At 40.4% G+C, this 25321-nt stretch overlaps 1 protein-coding gene across 2 annotated transcripts; it reads right to left on the bottom strand.

The window, feature by feature from the left end:
* Positions 1-24619, bottom strand: LOC114563164 (plastin-3). 2 transcript variants are annotated; one of them, XM_028589983.1, is made up of 16 exons: positions 24292-24619; positions 17107-17175; positions 14781-14932; positions 11349-11478; positions 11095-11227; positions 10807-10888; positions 10261-10426; positions 8816-8955; positions 7343-7438; positions 5553-5742; positions 5343-5421; positions 3256-3373; positions 2432-2565; positions 1665-1788; positions 1355-1479; positions 1-362 (listed from the first exon to the last, which is right to left on the bottom strand). In XM_028589983.1, the coding sequence occupies exons 2-16, from the start codon at positions 17165-17167 to the stop codon at positions 230-232; spliced, it is 1863 nt and encodes a 620-aa protein (XP_028445784.1). In that variant the 5' UTR covers positions 17168-17175; positions 24292-24619; the 3' UTR covers positions 1-229. The 2 variants fall into 2 exon arrangements, with proteins under 2 accessions (XP_028445784.1, XP_028445785.1); XM_028589984.1 differs by lacking the exons at positions 17107-17175; positions 24292-24619 and having other exon boundaries at positions 14777-14849.
* Positions 24620-25321: the final 702 nt, after the last annotated feature.

The raw sequence follows: 25321 nt of genomic DNA, 5'->3' as shown, positions 1-25321 counted from the left end.
ACGGTCAACTCGGTACACATGTTATTAACCCCTAGGTTCATTTTGCACCGGAATTGTCCTTTAAAGTGGCACTTGTATTTTGGCTAACGCAGAATAACTGCTTTAAAGAACAAGCCAATACAGCCATGTTAACTCTCTATGTCTCATGAAATCACACGGGCAAAGACAGTCAGTATGCGTATGCGTGCGTGTGCGTTTGCGTGTGTGTGTGCGTGCATGCGTCTGTCCTTTAAGCCCTCTTCATGCCTCTCCCCATCAGGCAGGCGAAGATGGTCATCACCATTTTCGGGTTAATCTCTACCAGGTCCTCAGGCAGAGCGTAGACTTTCGCCCCGATCTTCCTCGCCATGGAAATGGCATACCTGGTGCAGGAAAGGACCATAGTTAGTATCACTATGGCAACGTATTAGATCTGTGACACTCATTGTATTTTTCCGTTGTTCACGCGTCAAATGCATTTATTTCTACTTGACATTTTCTTTTTATCATCACTATTTATTTATTTTACCTCCCAAAATATGGAGTTAGATTTGTGTCAAAACTCTGAGCTTGTAATGGGACATTTTGAAAAAGGGTGAAAAAATGGCTAAATCTTTTGGCAAACACATAAATATTTTGAAGAGAAATTGTTGCTGTTATCCACATAGGCTAAGTGCACAATACTAACTTCCATAATAACTTCACCCAACTATCATTGTCCTAGTGCTTCACTGCCACTCGAGTGACCAGTAATCCTACTAGCAATCGGATTGGAGACAAAACACCCAATCAGAAATTACCTACTTAAACGTCTTTAAAGTGAGAAAAATTTAACAGGATTTTTATTCAAATTTTTAAAATAAAAAATATGAATATTTTCCTATGTATATTGGACTGAATATGTGTGTCTATGTAAGGAGAATTTTACATAACCCATGTTTAGTTTTATTTATATATGTTGTAGTGTCAATATATTACTTTAATTTGTTTTGATTTATTTTTAGACATACACTATTTTCATGTTAAATTGTTTGGATATATAAGACCTTATAAATATTGTAAACCCTTGTAAACTGGCAGCCTATGTTGAAATTCTTTTCACGTAAGAGGGGATGCGAGAAATACATTTCTTAAATCTCTGATTGATTGAAATCGTAGCACACTAACAGTGTACAGGTAAACTTTGGCGTATACAGAGTAGGTAGGCTATGTTTCTCAAATTAAATTAGTCTTTAAATGATAATAATTTCTCCACAAAATATAATTCATGTACGTGCGCTGTAGATGTCCCATTGCGTGGTCAGAATTTTGTCACAAATATAAAACCCGGCAACAACCAACAAACACAGTCAGAGAAAAGCAGGTAGGTGATTACTTGGCATTGTTTAGTTTGTCTTCGTCTGACAGACTTCCTTTTTGAACCAGCTCAAAGTTCACACTTTGTGGCTGAATGGCATCAATCAGGTCCAGAACCGGCATACTGGTACCGATCGCTTTGTCCTACACACACACACACACACACACACACACACACACACACACACACACACACGATACAGTAAAAAACAATTCCAGATATAGGTAAGATCAAAATGAATTATTTCCCCTACAACAATGATGCTGCTCACAGAATGGTTGTGTTGTTAAACTACACTCTTTAAAAAGTAAACCATAACATAACTCACCTTAAAGCTTTTGATAGAGGAACTCTTGCCAGCCTCAGCCAAAGTCTTGTTGACCCATGAAACTATCAAATCATCTCCTGCAACTGCTCCGTGCCCGAGGTCTTCAAGAACATTTAATGTGTACCTGCGTACAGATTATTAAGGCCACGTGTAAGAATATCAACAATTACTGTAAATCAAATCATATTCCATATCCAGTAGTTAGATTGTTAGGGAGATTATTTTAAAGTGCAACATGGCAGAATAACTACATTTTACTCCCAATACTCTAAGTTCTAATGTCCAAAAAAAATGTTGATATTTTGCTTAAGTAATACCAATAACAACATAACATTTTCCTAGTGTTTCATTGTATTTAATTTAGCTGACGCTTTTATGCAAAGTGACTTCCAATAAGTGCATTCAAACAGGGAGGTATAAACTCATAACAGCAAGAATCACATAGAACGCGTGTCAAACTCAAGGCCCGCGGGCCAAATCCGGCCCCTCGCAGACTTTGATCTGGCCCGACGCTTTTTTGCACTCAACCCATTCAGCCTTGTTTTACTTAAGCAACATATGTTAAAACAGCAGAAGCACTATTTTATTTTTATTGTATAATTTATTTTAATTTAATTTAATTTTTTCTTTGTTTAAATTCTTTCATTTCCTTATTTGTTTTGCTGTGTCAAAGCAGTAATGTAAACTTGTACTACATACTATATTTCATGCTGCTAAAATTGACATAAAAATGTATTTATAAAAAGAAAAAAAGAAGATTGCATCACCTCCTCATCAGCTGCCACACCAGTGCCAGAGTTAGAGTTGGATTTCCATCGTAGAGGTCCTGTCCGCCAATTCCCACCAGGGAGAAACCAGCTTTCTTCTTACCCAGCTCCACAGCATAGGTACAGTTTTCCATCTGTCACACACACAAAGTTAATATATTTTATGATAAACTCAGTTGATCAAGCAAGACTAACACCCTATTCACATTTTGTTTTAATTCAGTGATCGGAATACAAGTGGATAGCCGAGACACATCGCTGACCACGTATGTTCAGATCTCATGACGACCCACGTTAACTCCGCTAGAAGGTAAAAGGGCCCCGCGCACAATTATAACGTCCACACTCTCGCCAGTTCTGTTAGAGATTGGGTTGGTACATCTGGAGATATCGCCGTAAGCAGAAGCCAACGCAGTCACACAACTTTGTCCAACCTCGCTGTAAAATGGTCACCAAAACAACCACCGTGTCCGGCATTGATGACCTTATTTCCTGTTACGTCTTTGTCTGCAACGCATCAGGACACATTAGCGTTTGCACTGAAAAGGTATCCCAGACCACCTCAGAAAGTGGTTCGAGTGATCGGATCACAATGTGTCTTGGTGGTCGTTTACACTGGTATTTAGCATTGAACACACACACACACACACACACACACACACACACACACACACACACACACACACACACACACACACGTTAAGGACAAAAACATATTTTATTTCATTTAATTTCTTCCTCATTAATTAAAGGTTGTAAACCCATTCTTTAAAGCATACATACTGTATTGTAACAGTATGTATGCTTTATGTATGTAAATGTACCTTTTTTAAATGCCCTGCTCCTTTTCCCTTGAATGGAGGTTGGTTGACTTTGTCCCAGTCCACTGGCACCTTAATTGTTTTATAGAGCTGGAGAATCACCATGGCATCCTGCAGATCACTGCATTAACACAAGTTTACACACATGGATGTATTGAAACAGTGTGTATTAGTAGTCCCTCTTACACAGAGAGTCCGCAAAAGCACCGCAAATGAAGGTCTGCCGCTATGCTGGCTTTGTTTGTTCACACAGAACCACGCAAAGGCGGCATAAGGCCACTCCAGTGTGGGATTTTTTTAATAGCATGCCAGCATTCCTGGAGCAAATGAGAAGTGACGTGTAATACAACAGAGTCGTGTCTAGGGTGTGCGAGCCAGCCGGCACTGTTAAATCAACCACGCGTAACAGCATAACAGAAGAGTGGAGAGATTAAATTCATTCTCTATGAAAACAGCGGTATGAGTGAAATCCGCTGACAGCGGCTAAAGTGCCTGGATGTTCACCGCTCTCCCTAGTCACCCAAAGTTGACTCTGAGTCAACTTTTGCAGTGCGGTAGCCAATAAGAGGGCAGAATCACGAACGTGCCTCCAATATATTCTGCTGTGTATACACATATGCTATATTTAAAATTCCGCGCCTGTGCATGTGAGAGTAAGGCTGGCTACACACAGCCTGTGTGGCGTGAGCGTGACGTTTCTGTTGTGTGTCAGCTGCGTGGCGGCTGCGTGGATTTTTCTATGTCTTTACACACCAGAAACGTGTCTGACGCGGTGCTGCTACTGCTAGCCTTGTCTGGACACACGTATGTTTCCCATTGATAAGATGAAATACCATGTTGAAGGTGCCCTGCCACACATATTTCATTACTTATGTGGTGATGAAGTTCTACCATGGACTCTGTTACATTTTTTTGTGGAAAAAAATGCCTTGGTTACCTTGTTTCAAGCCATTCTAGTTTGGTATAGAAAGCCTGCAGGAAGACTCAGCTCGATTTCTGCCAGTTCTCATTAATATTCACAAGCTAGGCTGTTTGAATCTGATTGGCTAACAGCTGGCCAATGAGAGCCTGGCTGTCAGCATCCTTTACCCAGCGCAACTGGGCGAGCTCATGAATAGTAATGAGCTCAGGCAACATGATGTCAGACTGACCAGATTTTGTAATTGGCCTGATTTCTCTGCTTATTTCTTTTCAGTGGCTAGAGCTGTCAGAGGAGCTGTTCATTTTCACATTCACCACATGACACAAACACATATGGACCTAACATATTTCAAAAAATACAAGGAAAAACGGTTTTGTGTGGCAGGGCACCTTTAAACATAAATATATACTGATTTGATTACAGCAAAAATAACGTTGGCAGTATGGATGGCAAAATAGGCTACAGAACATTTTGTTCTGTATTGACAGGTGCAATATTAGAAAATACATTTATATATCTGCATTTATATCAAAACTTTCAAACATCAACATGTCATTTATTAATGTTTTTGTGTCAAAATGATATATAAACATCTTTTCCTATTCTATTTTGCCTGGAAATGCTTCCACCACGGTTGCGTGTCGTGTTAAAAATAGGCGTTGGTTCTATTTCTAGCAGGCACGCGTTTTCTCGAGACGTGCGTGTCAGGCAGGCAGTGTGAAAGCTCTAACCTGTTAACATGGGAGCCGAAATATGAAGGGACACCCCACGCAGCTGACACGCTTGCGCGACGCAGCCAGTGTGTAGCCGACCTGTATGTGTGTGTGTGTGTGTGTGTGTGTCTAAGAGAGGGAGTGAGCGAGTGGAAGAGAAGGTGGACTATTGCAAGCAATGTTTTTGTAAACTAATAACTTTGGCTACTCGAAACGCTGCTTTGTCACTTTTTGACCTGCCTATGGGTCTACTCGGTCATCACTAAAGCGTGTCGTCCCGCCATGCTGGCTGTCCCTATCATACAGACGTTGTTTTGGGGCTGTTACTGCTCCGTGACTACCTTCGCTGCCGGCTTGAAGGCGCAACAACTCTCCTCAACTCTCATGCAAAGGGCTACCGTGGTAATAAGCGGTAAACTACAAATACAGTCATTTTAAGACAGAGGGATACTGACCCGTAGATATGGTGAACGTGTGGACTGACTCCGAGAGAGTTCATCCAGTTCCTGAAAGTTCTCTCCTCTCTGGTCTCGCCTTGACAGAGACAAGAAAAGAAAGGTAAGCCTCGCAGACACACAGCAGGACTACACAGGAGGTTAGCTACTCGCCAAATGTGTAGAGTGGTGACGGCATATGTGAGAGAGGGACTGTTCATCCATGCTTACTCTCCACATTGTTCCAGTCTTGGTTGTCTGGTTTGGTGAGAGCCGGGTATTTGTTGAAGAGCTTGGCTACGAAGGCCATGTTGAGCTTTGAGTTTCCAGACACGACGTCGGTGGCAGTTACAAACTGTCTGCAGCCGAGGCGCTCGGCCTGTTTGAGCATACACTCTGCTCTCTTCTTGAGATCCTTCTCCTGGGGTCACACAAACAAACACACATTTGGATTTTGTTGGAGGATCTGTCTGTGGGATACAGAACATCCTTTAAAAGGTGCAGTAGGTAAGACTTAAAAAACTAATTTTCTGTCATATTTGCTGAAATTGACCCTATGTTCCAGTAGAACTACATGAATCAGGTAATTAAAAAAAAAACTACAGCCTGTAGTGCGATTTGCAAAAATCCACAGCTCCCTGTTCAGATGCACCAATCAGGGCCAGGGGAGGTGTCGAACTGCGTGTCAATCACTGCTCATGCACACGCATTCATTCTCCCTTGTGGGGGGAGGGGCTTAGGAGACCGTTTTGGGCTTTAGTGGAAAGGGGGGAAGGACTGAGAAGTTGTCGATGTTCAATTTTTCAAAGTCCTGGATTTTTGTCAACACCATCTATGGAATGTGATTGGCTTTGTTACACAAGGATGTTACTGTAATGAAAAGGCTAAACAGCAAGGGGCAAGATGATGCATACAAACCAGAGGAATGTAACTACTTTACTCAAGTACTGTACAAATGTTGAGGTATTTGTACTTTACTTGAGTCTTTTCTTTTCATGCCATTCATTACTTCTACTCCACTACATTGCAGAGAGAAATATTGTACTTTATACTCCACTACATTAATCTGACAGCTTTAGTTATATATACAGGGCCAGAATTTCTATGTTTTAAACCGATGTAAACTCTGCATTTTATTCAGTTATTTAACTGAAAAATTAAACAAATTAAATTAAATAAATTAAATAAACTCAAATACAAACTTAGGTACTAGTTACTTTACAAGTTAAGATTTTTTTGCACACAAAACACATCTACCCAACAATACAACAACCTATAAGTCCAGCTGAAATGATTAGCCGATCCAAACACTTGAGCTGTTTTGATCGTTTCCAGTTTCTAAAATGTGAGGATTTTTCTCCATGAGTACTTTTATTACTTCAAGTTCATTTTCCTGATGATACTTACCTACTTTTACTAACATTTGCAATGCAGGACTTTTTTTTACAGTGTGGTATTATTACTAATTACTTATGAATACTTCTTCCACCACTGATACAAACCCAGCATACAAAAAGTGCTGACAAGAAAAAATGTGACAGGGAGAGATCAGATAAGAAAGTCAGAACGACATCATGATCCTAATATAGTCCTTCAGGAAGGAAGCTGGAAAGGGGGGGGCAACAGGAAGTCTGTGTCCCTTCAGCCTCTGATAGCCATATGGAAAGCCTCGACTGAGCTCAGTTTTAATGACATACCAATGTGTTTCTGTGTGATTCTGTTGAGTCATGAACGTTTTGATCCAGTTAGGCCCAAATTCATTACTTATTTAAGTTTTAATGTCGGACTAAAATAATAAATGAATATAATATAAAAAGGTTAACAACAAACATACAACATTCCACTTTGCTGTCTTAAGATACATAAATAAATTGAAATAAACTAAACACTAAGGTTTTGTGTTGGCAATCTGTGTTATATTGGGATGTTAAGTTTGTCTGTACATTACATTTAGCGTGAGTGTGTGTGTGTGTGTGTGTGTGTGTGTGTGTGTGTGTGTGTGTGTGTATATATCAACTTACGTAAAGACCAGTCATGTCGATCTCAATCCGGGGAACGTCCTCTTTGCTGCCATCTGGAGCAATCTGCTCTAGCAGGTGGAAGTACGCCTTGGAGTCCTACTCAGAAACAGATAAGATGCTTAGAGAGATATGGCTAAATACCAAACCACACTGAAAATGACTCCTGACCACACACGTCGGATCTATTCTCCTGTGAGATGATTTCACTAGCATCGTGTAATGTTTTGTGGGAATAAAACACCTGATCACAATGTTTGTTTACAATAACTTCCTGGTAGAAAACCCCTGCGTCCTGTACATTCAATTTAAAGTCACAGAGCAAACAGGGAACACGGGGAACAAGTAGATATACTCTCATCTCATTCATCTAAAATGCAAGTTTTATCTTTTTCATATGTGAACACTTTCACTAATATTAGGTCGGAGACTGAACTAATTTAACGGTTGGGCCACTGACTAAAGAAACTGACAGTACCTAAACTTAGCAGTCAGTCCGACCAGTGGTGGCTGTGGCTCAGGTGTAGAGCGGTTACCTACAAATCGGAAGGTTGGTGATTCAATCCCTGGGCCAACAGTCCCATGACAAAGTGTCCTTAGGCAAGACACTGAACCCCGAATTGCTGCGCCATTGAAGTGTGAATGTGTGTAAATGTTTATCTGATGAGCAGGTGGCACTTTGTGTGGCAGCCTTGACTACATACATTACATGTCATTTAGCCTTTATCCAAAGCGACCAATCACAACCGTTGAGGCGGGCTTTACATGATGACGATAGCGCAGCGACGGCGAGCAGCTTTTTGTTTACATTCAACATGACGGCCACCGAAGCGCAGCAACCCGTTGATGCCGCTGCCGTGATACGTCACCCGGATCGTTGGTCTGATTGGTTGAAGGACTATCCAATGCACCCAGAGAGAGAGAGACATTTGAGGGGCATCCGTTGGTTACGCCCCTTTGGAAATGAGCTGCAATGAACCTTGCCCAGACCCACTCTCAGTTAGAAGTGAGAAGGGTCTGGTGTCAACCAGGTTAGTTCGTAACGCTAAATTTGGTTTATCAAAGACGTTAGCAAAGCAGCACAGTAGAAACGTCAGATAGGTCGGACCACAGTGTTGAACTTTATATCTTTAAACGTTGCAGTTATGGCTGAAAGTGACAACAGAAATACATAAGTTTGCCTATTTCACATATCTCCGCAATTCAGATCAACCGCCATTTGTCTACCCGGAAGTGATTTTAGCCTGACGTCACTGTGATTCGGTCTATATGTAACTGTACAATATGTAAATTTTTGCAAAATAAATGTCTATTAGATGTATTTAATAGAAGCAGATGGCAGTTCACTGCGCTAGAATAAACAATTATAAAACTAAGCTGTCGGACACAGGTAAGAGCCTGAAACTAAGGTTAGTGAAATAATAGTTTCAGTCGTCTACAGTAAGAGGTTAAGGCATTTCTCTGACATTTCCTTACCTTAATATCTCCAGAAAAGTTTGATATGGACATGCCGGCTTTCTTTAAATGGAAATTGGCCCAGCGCAGCAGCAGCTCCTCAGGACTGAGTTTCATCAGTTCTTCCAAACTCTCCCCTTCCTCCAGCAGCGCTGCTATAGCTGCACACAGAAAGACAAGCATGACTCGGATTTGTGGGGGTGCAATGATCCGTGAATAAAAGTTAATAGAAGACTAAGGGTGTAAGAAAAAATCAATACACTTGAGTATTGCGATATTTTATTTTGCAATACTGTATTGATTTTCAAAAAGGCAATATCAATTTTTTTTTTTTACATGCAAAAAATATTCATGTAAGACAGTGGTTCACGTTTATGTTGTGTTCAAACCCCCTACCACTAGATGGCTATGCTAAGACGCACCACTAGTGTCCTTGCCTAACAGTGCCTATCAGTGCCTAACTTTTTGCTAGAAGCTAACAATGTAGCTATGGTTGAACTCTGGCCTACTTTAGCATATAAACATTTGCTCACTAAGAACCTGTGAACCACAATCCCAAACTGGCAGTTTGATTTTCTGTGTACTGAATTGTTTACCGAAAGTAAACTTCTTTGAATGTCTTTTTTTAAATATTAGTTTTTCTAAAATTATAGGCTACTTTAAAAAAATCCAAATATATCGCGTGACCCATGTATCGTGAAACGTATCGTATCGCCAGATTCTTGCCAATACACAGCCCTACAGAAGACAAAAATGTTTGAATGAGAGAGATTGTCAGAGTGTATTGATGTAAGTGTATAATTCTTGATGCTGTGCATATACAGTATATATATATATATATATATATATATATATATATATATATATATATATATATATATATATATTTTTTTGTGATAATATGATGTTGTAAAGTAGGGGCAGGACTTATAGGCATTATGCTTAGGCCTGCTCCTTCTCAAACTTTTTTTTTGTTCTTTGATGGAATCGGTTTGATTTGTATATGATTGTGTTTTATCTTTGTGTTTTATTTTTTCTCTTTTAAAGTAGGGTGATTGTTCGGGATACATAAATAAACTGAAATAAAGTAAACGCTAAGGTTTTGTGTTGGCAATCTGTGTTATATTGGGACTGTAAGTGTGTATGTGTGGGTACATCACATTTAGTGTCTGTGTGTGGGCTTGTTTAACTATATTTGTGGGGTCCAAAAACCTGGAGTATACTTCTGGGGTCCCAACAGCTTTGTGGGGCCAAAATGCTGGACCCCACAAGTTTGAGAGGGCTGTTTGAGGGTTAAGACTTGGTAGTAGGATTAGGGATAGAATTAGGTTATGGTTAGGGTGAGGGTAAGGGAATGCATTATGTCAATGACTGGTCCACACAAAGATAGTGCCACAAACTTGTGTGTGTGTGTGTGTGTGTGTGTGTGTGTGTGTGTGTGTGTGTGTGTGTGTGTGTGTACAAACCTTCATTGCGGCTCAGCTCTATAGCAGCGAACAGTCCTATCTTGATAATCTGCCAGAGGAGTCCGAGAACCAGGTGAGGTTTTCCCTCCTTCAGATCTTGAGCTCCGATGTTGACAACTTGGCAGCCGATGGCCGAGGCGGAATTCAGAGCCAAGTTCAGATTCTCCTATTGGGGAAAACAAAAGATGGATGACAGAGGCCAAAATTAAGGTCAGATCCATGCAATGTAATGTGTATAATCAGGGATGTAGTTTTAGTATCACAGTCAACTGGAAGAAAACTGTTTCTTGATTTTTAAATGGCATATATATATATATATATATATATATATATATATATATATATATATATATAAACTAACTTCCATTTGATATTGTTTTCTACAATTTATGCAGTGAAGTTAAAACCCATTAAACACGACATACAGCCTGTGGTGGACCAATCAGTCAAGGAACACAGGTTTAAAGTTAAAAAAGTTGGGTTTATTTTCCCAAAACAAAGATTCCACAAAGCACAGTCGATTATCTAGTTAAGCAACAAACTAACCTGTGTGGTGAAAGCTGTCAGTTTCTTTTTATTAATGGTTCTCTCATCGATGGTGTCAGCGACAGAGAGGTTGATGAGTTTACTGCAAACACAGGTGAGAAAAACGGATGCAAGACGGAAAAGTGGTTCAAGTTAACAGATAAGGACCAGTGGAGTTGAAGCTCAAATAAGGATAAAGATAAACCAAATGACGTTATGGATAGAGAAGTACAGCTAATTACAAGGTGGGTGATCAGTATGTTTTGCTATGTCATTGATAAGACTTTTGTCAGATTTGTTAAGGTTTACCAAAGGATGACGCCGTCAGCCACCGCTTTAAACAGAGCTTCAGTTTCGGGGTTGATGGGCAGCAGGTGTTTACAGTCTGGATCCTTTTCCAAAGAAGAGTTGATGTAGTTGGCAAAGGCATAGCGCTCCTGCTCTGAAATTGATGAGTCAAGTGTCAGGTCCCATCTGTCATGATATTGGCTTGATGGCATTGATGGACAGTGGACCCTTACATATCATTGGGTAGGTATTAGTGTTACTGGAGCTTTACTAACCAGAGATGGAATGCTGAGTTCCTGCACTAGAGATCTCGCTGGTGCCCCCAATGGCCACGATGCCTTGTTTCTTGTTCAGAGCTTTCTTGAAACCCTGGGCCATGCGGTCGTCCTTCATATCCTTGAAAATCTGAAAAACACATGCCAAGGCTTCAATTAAAGTCAACTGAATTGTGGCTTCATTTGTTAAAGGAGCCGTGTGTAGAAGGGATTAAATTAAAGAAATTAAATATTCATGATGATTTAGTACAGGGGGTTCCTTCAAGGTTTTTTAGGCCAGGGACCCCTAAGCTGAAAGAGAGACTGAGTAGGGAGCCAATACTGCATATATTGTATACAATTGAGTTGCATATTAAACTGTGCAGAATGGATGAAAATAAATTATTTATACATTGTGTTGGAACGTTAAACATACAGTACATGTGGAAGGCACAGTGACTCCTTAAGCTTGACTGTATGGCTACCATAGTGGCTACCTTACTGTGTGAATTTCTTTTGTTTAACAAATAGGCCAATTTATCTTTGCCATCAAAATATTGGATTCATATTAATGTATATTTTCAGACATACAAGAAGAAACCTACAAAGAAAATCTTTACTAACTCTGAGGCCCTGTTTACATGAATACGCTTGCGGGTGAAAACTACAAAATATTGTATCAGATGTGCCTTTTGTTTAGACGGCAACGTCGTTTTTAGGGCTTAAAAAACGCAAAAAACTGAAACCAGAGTGGAAATCTTAAAAACGCTCCACCGTCGCGTTCCCGTCTAAAGGGTAAAAACGCACTGTGTGAGAGTGTGTGTCGCGTGTGTGTCTGTGTATGTGCCATGTGTGTGCATTGTTTGGAGCAATAACACCACCTCCTCGTCTGTCCAGACAAAATTGTCAGCTTTTGTTGTTGTCGTTGCTACTAGGGAGAGAAGTAGAAGGAAGGTTCTACGCAGGCACGCGGACCTGGTGGTGTTGTGTGGCAGTGCTTCACACTACCACCTAGCCTAGTGTGCATACTACATCAAATTTCACACACTTTTGCGTCACCATATGCACTCAGATTTCCTCCCCAAAACGCTTGTTTAAATAAGGAATAAAAAAGTGAGAACGCAACGCCACTTTTGCGTTTTCTCTTCAGATCGTTTCCGTCTAAACATAGCCTGAGAGGGGAGGGAGAGGGGGAATGACATGGTTAAGCCTTACACCCCAGCCCAGTCACTCCGCATCAGCCATTCTGCTTGCTGCTCCCTTACTGCGAGGGAGATCTAGTCACTAGGGGTGTCCTCGACTAAGAATTTTCATAGTCGAATCACAATTTTCAAGTCTTGCCTATTGTCGACTGGTCATCGAATCACGGGGGTGGGGAGTTGGGGTGACTGTCGGTCACAGATCATGGAAAATGAAACTTAAATCTGTCATTAGGCGGTTGGATTTATGTACCCACTTGAAAAACATTTATTAAAATCTTCAAAGACTCGCAACGGGACGAAACCGCTTAAGAACGTTACAGGGAAAAGTTGCAGCGCCCGCCAGCACGGTATATGTGTGTGACTGTAGAGAGCGAGCGTCGTTAAAACAAAGCGAAGTGAATCAGAGAAATAAAACATTGCTTTCGCCGTTTCATCACTAGAAATGCAACTGTAGCAGGCATCTCACTATCACTAACGTTATCCACATTCATATTTAGACGCAACAGATAATATCCAGCTACAGAAATAAGCCTGAAAGTCGGAAATTGGAATGGAAGTACAAAGAGTCGTGCTATGGAGATCATACTAGGGCTGCTCGATTATGGAGAAAAAAAAATAGGTTGGTGTAAACTGGCAGGTTTTTAGAACGTTGCAGGCCGGCGCGTTGCAAGTAGCTGCAGGTTTACACTCGTCTGGTCCGGAATCTTTAGTCTGAATTGGACTTTATGGCGCTGCAAAGATTCCAACTGTGAGACTGGCAGTCAAATCACGCTCTTTCCATCGAAGCATTTAATATTTGACTATTCAGGGTCACCCCTACTAATTACTCAACGAAATCCCGACGGTATGCTGACATGGCTCCTAAATGGTGGAACAAGTTCCCCATTGACATCAGGAGAACTTAACCCCTTGACGCCTGAATTTATTAACAAAATATTATGTGTGTTTCTGGCTCCAAGCTGGTGCTAAAGTAAGTTGAGATTGTTAATTTGTCTATAGCATATGGAATAGATATAAATTTAGGTATGATGCAAATTAGCGACAACAGGCATTATGGTAAAATTCTTTACAAAATGGTAAAATTAATAAAAACACATAGTAGATTTCATTCATGTCACAAAGTTGTTAGAACTTCTAAACTGTAAATGACAAATACATGGATCTTGGACAACGGCAAGAAATAAAACACTCTCCTACTCCCTAACATTGACAGTAGTTTCTTTAGGCTTAGGGGTAGGGTTAGGTTTAGGGGTAGGATTAGGTGTAGGGGTAGGGTTAGGGGTAGGGTTAGGGTTAATTTCGCTTACGTGAACCGGATGTATCTCCCACTCCGACCGGTCCTACGAGAAACCAGTGCATACAAAAGGTTCCTAGGTATGTATCGCATGTAAACAAACCAGCATTGGGGGGAATACACACGCTATCTCGCCTGCAGTCCGAATGGAAGGGGTTTGATGCAAATTAGCGACAGTCGGCGTTAAGGGGTTAAAGGCTACAACCGTATCTCTTCCGACTGCACCTACTACATCACTGGCTAAGAAGATGATAGTAATAAAAAAAATAAAAGAATTCACTCACATGTGGCACTTTGTAGTTTGGCTTATTAGAAGCTGATGTACTTCTATGTGATTCTTGTTTGGAGTTTGTACCTTTATGGTTGAATGCACTTATTGAAGGTAGCTTTGGAAAAAAGCTTCAGCTAAATGAAATGTACAGTAATATAAATAAAGATGTTCCATCTTCTATTTTCATTATTACAATGGTGTATATATGTGTATTGATTTGAGCTTATGTTTCTTCTGTCAAAAACTATTGTTTTAAAAGGTACTATATTAATACAGTTTATTATTATTATTATTATATATATATATATAATATATATATATATTATTATTATATTAGTCCACACAGCATTCCGGGATGGTTTATTGGCATTTCTTTTAACAGATCACAATCGTCTTTGGTGGTGCTAAGCACCGGCAGCAGGCCACGGTGCCGCTGCAGAACAGCCCAGCTAGCTGTCTGGATTTACCCTGCAGAGATCTGAAGAGCAGTTAACCATAGTCTCATAAATCCACCGGAGTTTAGAATGCCAACACAAAGAAAGCGGAAGGTAACGGACATCCAGCCATCAAGATAGGACTTAAACTAAATAGATAGTAAACGGTACATCAAGTTGTGAAGCAGTTGTAGTTAGTTAGTTAGTCAGTTAGTCAGTTAGTTAGTTAGTTAGTTAGTTAGTGTTACCTACAGCCGTGAACTCATCAAAGTTGATCTGGCTGTCGTTGTCTCTGTCCAGCTTCTGAAGCAGTTCTCTGATCTGGTATCCGGGCAAAGGACAGCCCGCCTCGCGGAAGAGATCGCCAAGTTCAGAGGAGACGATGTACCCATTGCCGTCCGAATCTAGAGAAATGTGGTGGAGGCAAGAGGGACGGGGAAGAATGGAGGGAAATAAGCAAGCAATATTTAAAAGTTGGGTTTTTTTTGGCATCTAGGCCTGTACTTTTGTGACAGCTTGGACATGAAAGAGAAAAGAGGGGGAGTTACATACAGGTCGGAATCAAACCGCGGCCCCGCCAAGGACCAAGCCTCCACATATAGGTGCGTGCGTGCTCCACCACTAGGCCACCCAGGCACACAATTGCAAGCAATATTTTAGTTGGATCCCATGCTGCTCTAACCTGACTCCGCCAGATGGATTGCTTCGCATTTGCTCGGCATATCCATCTGGGAACTTTCCGTTGGAGAACTTTTGGGAAGGGGCGAAAATACTGGTTAGCTGATTGGATAAACCATCTGTCTATCACCTATGTTGTTGATGGACGGGCCAAATCAACCAGTCAGATCAACGAAGCGTATGAAAATACAACAAGCCCCTGCTGCTGCAGGAAAAGCATAGCTCGTTAGCTCAGCAAGCAAGCAACATGTCGGTAAAGGATATTTGCCGTTTGTGTAACGAGAATTTACGAATAAAAGGCACCCTTTCACGTTCCCGGTCCATATTCCAAAAGAAGGCTCCAAGAGAAAAAAGCATTAGCGAGCAGCTAACAGAATTAGGGTTACCGCTGGCTGAAAATACTGGTTAGCTGATTGGATAAACCATCTGTTTATCACCACCTAAACCCGCCTCAAAACCAACGCTGATTGGTCGGTCAAACGGCTCCAAATTTTCTCTATCTCAAGATGCCAGACTGATCTGTGAGTGGAAAACTGGAGCTTGCCTCGGTCTCACGAGGCTAACGCTGCTCTTCTCTATTTCTGATTGATCCGACCCTATCTAGGATTCAGTCAGTATCTTCGTGACAAGTTTTACATTTGATAATTCTAAACACCAGGAGTCTGGTAGGACTAGATTCAAAGTTTGCCTCTCAGGAACATGGCATCATGACTTTGCGTAGCTTTTTCAGCTATCCGCGTGTATGTCTACGCTGTATAGAGCGGGTATACACATACACACCACTTGGCGTGTTATCACGAGAAGAACGTGTTATTGCGAGAAGAAAGCTACGGTTGAGTTTAGGAAAAGTCACACGCAGGACAAGCAAACATCACACGCGGGACACAATCCCCGGTCTCCTGGGTGAAAGTCCTGTGTTTTACCCATCCCCCTACGCGGATTTTCGCCCTTTCATACCACTCACTACAGCGTAAATTTGCATGCAATCGCAAGGTAATGTTAGTCAATGGAGGCCAAACGGCATTGATAAACACGCTAAAAAGCGAGCATTTGTCTTTATAATACGCCAATAACGGCATACGAATTGCCGTAACATACATACGCCATTTCATGAGATCAGTCTGCTACCAGCTTGTCAAATTTACATGTGCTCATAACTGTTTACAATTGAGTACAAACTATTCTCAAATCTGGATTAATTGGGGGCATGGAGTTGAAAAGATGTGTTTATTGTTCGACACATACTCTGGACTAAAGGTCAAGATACCTTAGACCTCTAATTTTACTGTTTTTTTTTTTTTCACTCTCTCACAAGTCCCCCAACTTCTTCTAAAGCTAATACTAAAATGGCTGCAATATCCCTTTGATAACACACTGATTAAAATGAAGCTCTGCAGCACCTTCAAGAAAACCTGACAAAACTATGACATCTAGAGCAGAACTACGATATGTTGACTTACAGCATCTTGTGAACAGAAAGATCTTCTATTGTCGTTGCGGAAAAAAAGAATACTGAAAAGAGTGATATACTGTCCAGACAGATTTTGGGAGAGATATTGAATAAATGAGACTGCTTGTCCTTTGAAACAACTCAACTAACAGTTTTGTGAGAAACGTTTATTCGCTTTCTTACCGAGAGTCAGATGAGATGATTGATACCAGCTAAGCTAACAATAAGCACAGTTTCCAAAATGTCAAACTATTCCTTTAAGCCATAACTTAAATGTGGGCGCTTTAAAGGTCTTTCATTTCTTTACATGAATCCCAAGATAAACATGTGTCTGTCAGATGGTGCACACACGTGTTGGTCAGCTGCTTTAACCCACTTCAATCATGACTGACTAATTCATCATTGTCTGATGGGTGTCTGCAATATCCGCACGCACACATTTTTACTCACCCACTTTCTGGAAAGCCTCCCTCATCTCTGCCATCTCCTCGGCGCTGATGTTTGTCGACATGCTGACACCTATAAAAGAATAGGGCAGCTGCATTTAGGTACTGTTATACAATGTGAACTCTTTACACATTATACACATGATTGGAAAGGATCAGTTTCTAAAATGGTACTACATGTAACATTTTAAACAGTTATACCTTACCATCAAATTATATGCAGCGCTTCAATTTAATTGAGGGATGATGATTGCGTGCTAGAATTATAGCATAGTGTTTTTCAATAAACATTATTTCACATAAGTCCCCTGTCAGAAGTTTTCTTTTTAGCTGTGTAGATTGAGCTCAGACATCAGGGTCAAACGTGGTTGATGTTAAGAGCTCCTGTGTATTGATGATTGTTGTTTGGCTACATTGGTGCTTTTTTTTTATATTCTCATAATATTGTTGCCACTTTGCATGCTCAGGAAGAGCATCTTCCTGTAGTGTAGTGATGTTAGACTCACGTAGTGAATCGTAAACGAGTTAACTGGATTCGCAAGATGGGAGTGAATCCAAAATCTTGCTTCTGTATGGTGTACGCACAGTTGTGAGAGCCAGTTTAACTTTTGAGAGCCGCTGCTCTACAGTAAACTCGTCGTTCAGTGCGACTCTCATTCAGACTGTTTCTGCACGCATTTCCTGAGCCGAAGAACGTTGAAAGTTATTCATGACCAGTGTTGGGAGTAACGCGCTACAAAGTAACTAAATATTTTTTTGAATCAAGTAACGCAATTACAATTACTGAAATTTAAATGAGTTTGTTACTCATGTTACTCTCTTTTGTGAAAAATGACCGCTTGCAGACAAGAAGACAGATACGCCTACTTTAGCTGCTTCTGATCTAACGTTTTGTCACCTTTTTGTAAATTTGTAGCTTTTTCTGACATTTTTGTATGCTTTCTGTCGCATTTGTGTTACAAAAGTCATCAAAAGAGTTCCTTCTGGGGGAATTTCTGAGTCTCAGAGTCAGCAAATCTGCTATATTCTGCTTTGAATGTCAGGTAATTGCAGTTTTGGTTTGGCGCACAACTAGGTGGGCCAAAATATATTGTGAACCCAAATTGATATACGGGCCGGATCTAAATCTACAAGTGGCCGGATTTGGCCCGCGAGCCTTGAGTTTGACACGTGATGTAGAGCGAGGCGGTTGTTATAGCGAATACAACCCCGACAGGGTGATCAGGACCTCGATGCCTTTTTGCACAGCCGCTGCAGTTGACACACCTGTAACGTTAAACATGTTGCAATGTAAGCTAACTAATTAGCGTTGTTGTCCCTACGGCTGTTACTGCGTAGCGATCATAGACCGTATGTGAAGATGTAGCGATCGCGCACACCAGATCTGCTGTCATTGCTTGAATTGGAAGACAGAAGTTGATCCACGTTTCCCCACTTTTTGCCACAGCTGATAAAGTATCCGGACTTCTTTCAATTCAATTCACTTCAATTCAATTCAATTTTATTTATACAAGAGTTATATCGAGACACTTTACAGATAGAGTAGGTCTAGACCACACTCTATAATTTACAAAGCCCCAACAATTCCAGTAATTCCCCCAAGAGCAAGCATTAGCAGTGGCTGTTGCGACAGGAAAAACTCCCTTTTAGGAAGAAACCTCGGCAGACCCAGACTCTTCGCAGGCGGTGTCTGGCGGTGCCGGTTGGGGGTGTGATGAACAGTGGCAATAATAGTCATAATAAAGATAACAGTGACTACAATGGTAGTGGTAGTCCTTTCAGCGGATTGATAGCTAGATAGTGCGGATAAAATGAGCTTTCTCTCCTGGAAGCACGGACATTACTTTTTCGCTCGTCGAAATTAAAGACAAAAATGTAGTGGGGAGTTATCAATTATGTGCAGGTGTAAAGAACCTATCCACATCTAAGAGTAGCAATTCAAATCTTCTGAAGCACCTGTTGAAGCAACACCAGCCCCAGCCCTACGGATGCTGAAGGCGCCACTCCATGCAAACAACCAAAGCTAGATTTTACACGGACTGCAGTGCAGCCGATAAGCCAGGCAGAGCTGAATAAATTGATTGCTAGGTATGTTGTCGATGACATGCATCCTCTGTCAACTGTTGATTACAATAAATAGGTCTAAAAATTATGTTTATTGTGTTTGACTGTTCAGTACTGTTCATATTTACATTTAAAAAGCAGACATAAAAGTAACTTAAAAGTTGCTTTCCCTAGTAACTAATTACTTTTGATATACAGTAATTGGTAAAGTAATTCAATTACTTTTAAAAGAAGTAACTAGTAACTGTAACTAATTACTAATTTTTAGTAACTTGCCCAACACGGTTCATGACTCAGCGACGGACTCATTCAGCACATATTGAAAAATGTGCAAATATTGGATAACTTTAGCCACCATATGCTGCTGTACTCGTCCAAAAAAAAAAAAAAAAAAAAAAAAAGAGTTTCCCCTCTACATCATTTTCCTAGCCTGACATCGTCATACTCAAATTCTAGTCAGAATGTGAGTCTGATAGTGCTCCACTGGGCCGTGATTATGGGGCGTGTTTCAACCGAACCAGGAAAGAAAATGCCTCTGCACTCAACTGGATAGACCTACAACCAATCAGAGCAACGGAGTATGTGACATATGTAGGTTTTTAACAGACGCAATGGCAGAATCTACACATCTCAATTCTCCAGCGGCAGCCATCTTTGTTGTAAACAAATTCAACCCAAGCGCTCTTCTTTGGTGACGTGGTTGATTATGTTACTGTTGATCATCTGTCCAACACGAACATTACGTTTTCATTGATGACGGTCATTATTCCCAAGCCTTTACTAGCGCAAAATACAGATGGTTGAGCTCATCTGTGATATGTCTGCCTGTTTGACACTCTTTGACCAACTGCTGGTTTTGTGATGATGGTTTGAAATAATCCCTTATTTATTTATTTCGCCATAATAAAAGTACATAAAAGACAAGTTTAACAAGGTTAAGAATCTCTTTATTAACACCTAGACATTGCCCTAGAGATGCAACGATTACAACTTTCTAGGCCGATTCCGATTTCCGATTTTCTTTGAGTTAGGCCAGCCGATACCGATTTTAGCCGATTCCAATAAAAAAATTTCTAACCACTTTACAGCACACACAAATATTTATTTTCTATCTTTTCTTTAATAGAACATTTTGCACAGAACATAGAAAATCTTTTGAACAGATAATGGATCACTATAAAATAGAACTATATAAATTACTCCTGGGTAGGGAAATTCACACAAATCTAATGCAATCTAGTGCAATGTTATGGAAGAACCATTTCCTTATTTTCACATCCAATATCCAACTAAAGAACATTTGATTTTGGTTTTTGGTGTCGTCCTACTTTTTCCTTGCGGGTGGTTGCATATTGCAAACTTGTTATCTTCTGCACACACGCTGAACAGCTGACATGTTGCAGGTTAATTCACGAGGTTTCCTACATGTGCGAGAATAGTGCTGACACGCGCTTCACACCGCGAGCGGGTACGCGTGTGAACCGTGTCGCTACAGTTTCCGTGTTGAACGACACGTTTCCTCGGAACGGTGTGAAACGGTGTGCAACTGCTTTGAGATGTGTTTTCTCTCACTTGGTGGGTGTGTCTCTCGTTTATTTCCTGTTACATGCTTGGGTCAGCCTGGAGCCATACATCTTAATAGCATAGCTCTTAGCTCTCAGGAACAATATAGTAGTTTGATCTATTATGCAAAGAGCCATTAAGCATTACAGTTAGCCTAGAGACCCTTATAACATCTAATAGATTGATGTAGATTGCCTTTGGGGTAATATGATTCTGTATTGGAGGGTGTAAAAGGTTTGTATTATAGATTAAGTAGATAGCTATTTATGTTACAGCTACTGTATATGTAATAGCTCTCTCTACACAAAGACATGTATCATATGATCCACATAAGCTTGTGGTATCACAAACATTCATACTTTTCACCACAATGTTGTCCATTTTGCTTACGTTTTGAGACCTATGTCATAGATACCCTCTCTACCACCCAAACACAATGGATGTGAATGGCATTTTGGCATCCAAAAACATAAAAAGCAATGTGTATTTTCAGAAACAACATCCTGGGTACTTAGGTGATCCACAGATCTCACTGTGAACACTTTCTGCCGACGTATAAACACCAACCATCACCCCATTTGTAGTGGGGTACAAACTTCCCCAAATCAAACCAAAGGTGGTATCTTCTTAAGGTTTTTGGAGGCATTATGATTTTGGAATTTGGGTTTACTGACCATTTAATACCACCAAATAGGCTAATAGGCTTTTTTTGGCACGGAGATCCCTTCATTAACAGATAAATCCAGCCTGGTCTCACAGAATTCCGTGAAATGATTACAAACTGTTAACAGCGCATTACGTGGTGGTGGCACGGAATGTGTGAAAATTCCGTGTGGCCCCTGCGGAAAGCAATGCCAAAGTAAAGTCAATGAGAAGATGACGTAGCATTATAAGCGACTACGGTAGCGAGTAGTATGACAGCCCGAAAATCTGGAGGTTGGTTGGGATGTTGGTTGGGTCAAACAACACAGGACTTTCACCCAGGAGACCGGGGATCGTGTCCCGCGTGTCACGTTTCCTAAACCCAACTGTTGCTTCTTCTTTTACTAAATCAAACCGTCCCGTTCTTCTTTTACTAAACTCAACCGTTCTGTTCTTCTTTTCCTAAACCCAACCGCCCCGTTGTTGTCCTGCGCCCTGTTATTGTTTTCCTAAACTCAACCGTCTGTTCTTCTTTTCCTAAACCCAACCGTCCCGTTGTTGTCCCGCGTGTCATGGAAACGTAAGCCTACCCACGAACTTTTCCTTAACTTAAGGGGCCGTGTTCATTTCACTGAATTCTTCCGTGGGCCCATTACGGAATTTTAAGGGGCCGTGAAACTGCCACAGATTTTAAGTTAAGGGGCCATGTTCATTTCACGGAATTCTGTGAGATCAGGTTGGCTAAATCCTATTAGATCTTAGGCTTGGATGACGCTTATTGGAGCAAAAAGCAGGGCTCTGTAGTAGCAGATGTAGCAATGTATCACACAACACATCAGATAATGTTATAGAAAGTATTAGCCTTTATATACTACAGTACAGCCACAGTATTAAGAGAAGCCTGTATATGATTTAATCTGAGAGAGAGCTTTCTGCTGCAGAGAGCAGAGGCCTGCTAGCTGAGGCAACTTGATTTATTACATCTACAGACAATCCATACAAGCCTAGGAAGCCAAAGCCATCCAGCCTTATTAGTCTGAGCTATCAATGGCATCTAACTGAAAACACCATATAGAAAAAGAGACCTGATCTCTCACCTCTAATCGATGTTGGAAAAATCTAACAAAATACTACTTTTCCCTGTTTAGACATCAGTTAAAAGACGAGAAATCCAAAACCAACTTAAAGATCATACATTTCCACATCGAAATTCACTCATGTTCATTCAGGATTCCTCTCTGGGTGTCTCACAAATCTCCCGTGCATTGGCCGTGTTAGAGCATTGACGAATAAACAAATAGGCAATGCTTCAGCACAAACATGCAAATATGGTGGTTGCATAGTCAGGCACACACTCACGCAGACACAGGCAGGCCAGCAATCACAGGGCCACCAATGTCACCAAAAGCCCTTGAAACAAATATTTTTAGACTCTCCTAATAAAATAGTGAAATTAAGCAGTTTTAACACTAGTGGTCAGATAACACATAATGTCAGTATCTATTTCCAAAGTTATTTGAATAATGAATGAAGATGCATTTTCCTTAATGCAAAACAGGCCTGTATACACAAATCAGACAGTATCCCCCTCATAACTACAGATACTGAAGACCTTAACCCCATAGTTACTGATTTACCAACCAGTCACCAGTGGTGATTTACCTAATATTATAATTTTAACTAGTGTAACTAGCACATGCATGCAGAATTGTTGGATTACAGAAAAACATTTTTTTTCAATGCCACAAGATGTCACTGCTTCAGAAAGAACATACATTGCTTGTAAGGGCTGTCCTTGCTATATTTCCTGGGATAGTTTATGAAACTCGAGGTAGAATAGAGGTCTGTTTATGCCAATATTATTCTGAAAATGTGTGCATGATCACACAATGGTGGAAAAATACCAACTTATAAAGTTAACAAATTAAGTCTTCTCTGTCCTTATCAAACATATTTACAGCACCAAAAATACAAAATATAAAAATATTCATTCATCAACACTCCTGGTGTTAAAAGCCAATTATTCCTGGTGGATCTAACAGGCAATCAATAACACGTGTATTGTCTGGATGCTATTTGTCATCCAGGAGTTAATTAACCTACAAGAATCCTGATGGATCCACACAGACAGACAGACAGACAGACACACACACACACACACACACACACACACACACACACACACACACACACACACACACACACACACACACACACACACACACACACACACACACAGGTATGTCTGTGTTTAGACTGATAGCAGTTCATATCTCTTCATCTTGACACATGGTTGCTGTTGTCTGCCACTCACACTTCAGTATTTTCCATTTCGAAAATATTCATTGAGGAAAAATGTAACCTTCAGATAATATAGCCTAGGCCTAATACGCTGCGAGTAATCTGGAGGAAATTGGCATTGTCTTGACACATTCTATACAAAATAAATGTTTTTTGTTTTTTTTAGAAATACCAGCTATAAGCTTTTCCATAATAAATTGGATAGCATACTGCACATTTAAAACATAACACATAGTATTCATCATAATATAGGCATATTGAGATAAGCTATTCCTAAAATGGTAGCCTAACAAAAAATTTATAAAATATGCATAAATGCATTTGTACACGTGGTACCATTAAATAACGCTGACTGGAAAATTGTTTGTCTGGAGAAAATAGTATTTCAAGTGTCCAAACCAGCTTTTGTCATATGCTACTCACACATGCTGCCCTTTTTTTTTTTTTTTTTTTTTTTAGCTAAGTTAATGTTATTTTTATTCACATCTCTTTACATATCCTGAGGTAACGTGCTGAATGGAAGAACAGCTCTGTGCCACAAATCCTATTTACTGCTGGAGGATCCTCAGTAAGCCTCCTGAGTCATGAGAAAACGCCCTGAAACGCTCCTTCCTCTTACCTGGAGTCCGCTGGTGCAGTCAGAACAATCAACCGGGGAAATGTGTCCGTCCTGTGTCGGTCTCTCACTGCTCCTCCGTCCCGTTTTCTCCAGCTGACACCGCCCGGTAAGGAGAACCGCTCCGCCCCTCCGCGCCACTCCTTTCCTATAACCAACCTTCCTCCGCCTTCCTGCCATCAGCAGTCATCATGTCTGACCACTTAGCACGAAAACATAAACATTCTATGTGGACACCTTTTATACAGTCTAGGGTGGCATTCGAATAGCTAACAATAGCTAATTGTTTCAACCGAACTTTTCCTTAAAGATATAATAAAACGGAAAGAGAAAATGGAAACGGTTTTCTAAATTTGCTAGCTTTATAGCCAATTGTTATGCTAATGCCAACCAATTTTAATGCAAACTGCATTAAACACTCATGCACTAGCTTAATTAGCCGAATGGCTCGGTGTATAACAATTCCATTGGTAAAAAGTGTTTTTGAAGGCGGACACATGATTCCTTTACAGTCAAAGTTAGAATTCAAATAAAGTAACTGAAAAGTGATCTATAGCAATTATTTTTTACTTCAACCAACAAATGTGCTTCCAATTCTAGTTATGACAAAGCATTAGTTTTCCTCTGTTGTTAGTTTAAATACATTTAAAGATTTAATATGTAACTTTTCTGCATTAAATGTCTAAAAGTGACTAGACCTAGGCCTATATGTTGGTGAGTTGTGTAGGCCTACTTACATTGTTCAAGTGTGTCCAACAATGTTCAAACCCAGAGAAATCTGTCATTTTAATCAAGCACACATTTGGTCGCCATCGCTTGTCAATGGCATCATATTGCCTCATAAAACAACTTATCCAGTTTCAAGCCAATTTTAGTTTTTAATTACATATTTAACCGGATAAAGGATTTTAGTCATGAGACGTATGGATCTTTAGTTATCAGAGAAACAAGCTAGCAGCTCAGCTTGTAGCCCCTCCGCCAACATGACGAATAGCATTGGAGAAACACTCATTTTTAACGTGAAACTGCTTTA

Source organism: Perca flavescens, chromosome 10 (genome assembly GCF_004354835.1).
Source record: "Perca flavescens isolate YP-PL-M2 chromosome 10, PFLA_1.0, whole genome shotgun sequence".
NCBI classification, from domain to species: Eukaryota; Metazoa; Chordata; class Actinopteri; order Perciformes; family Percidae; genus Perca; species Perca flavescens.
This window is presented reverse-complemented; position numbering and strand designations above follow the sequence as displayed.

Bases quoted from the DNA above. Each gene is read 5' to 3' on its own strand.
- LOC114563164 (XM_028589983.1), bottom strand. From the start codon at position 17,167: ATGTCGACAAACATCAGCGCCGAGGAGATGGCAGAGATGAGGGAGGCT. The intron at 10,427-10,806 runs GTTAGTTTGTTG...TTTCCCCAATAG, and splicing joins TGACAGCTTTCACCACACAG to GAGAATCTGAACTTGGCTCT. The intron at 363-1,354 runs GTAATCACCTAC...TTCCTGCACCAG, and splicing joins GACAAACTAAACAATGCCAA to GTATGCCATTTCCATGGCGA.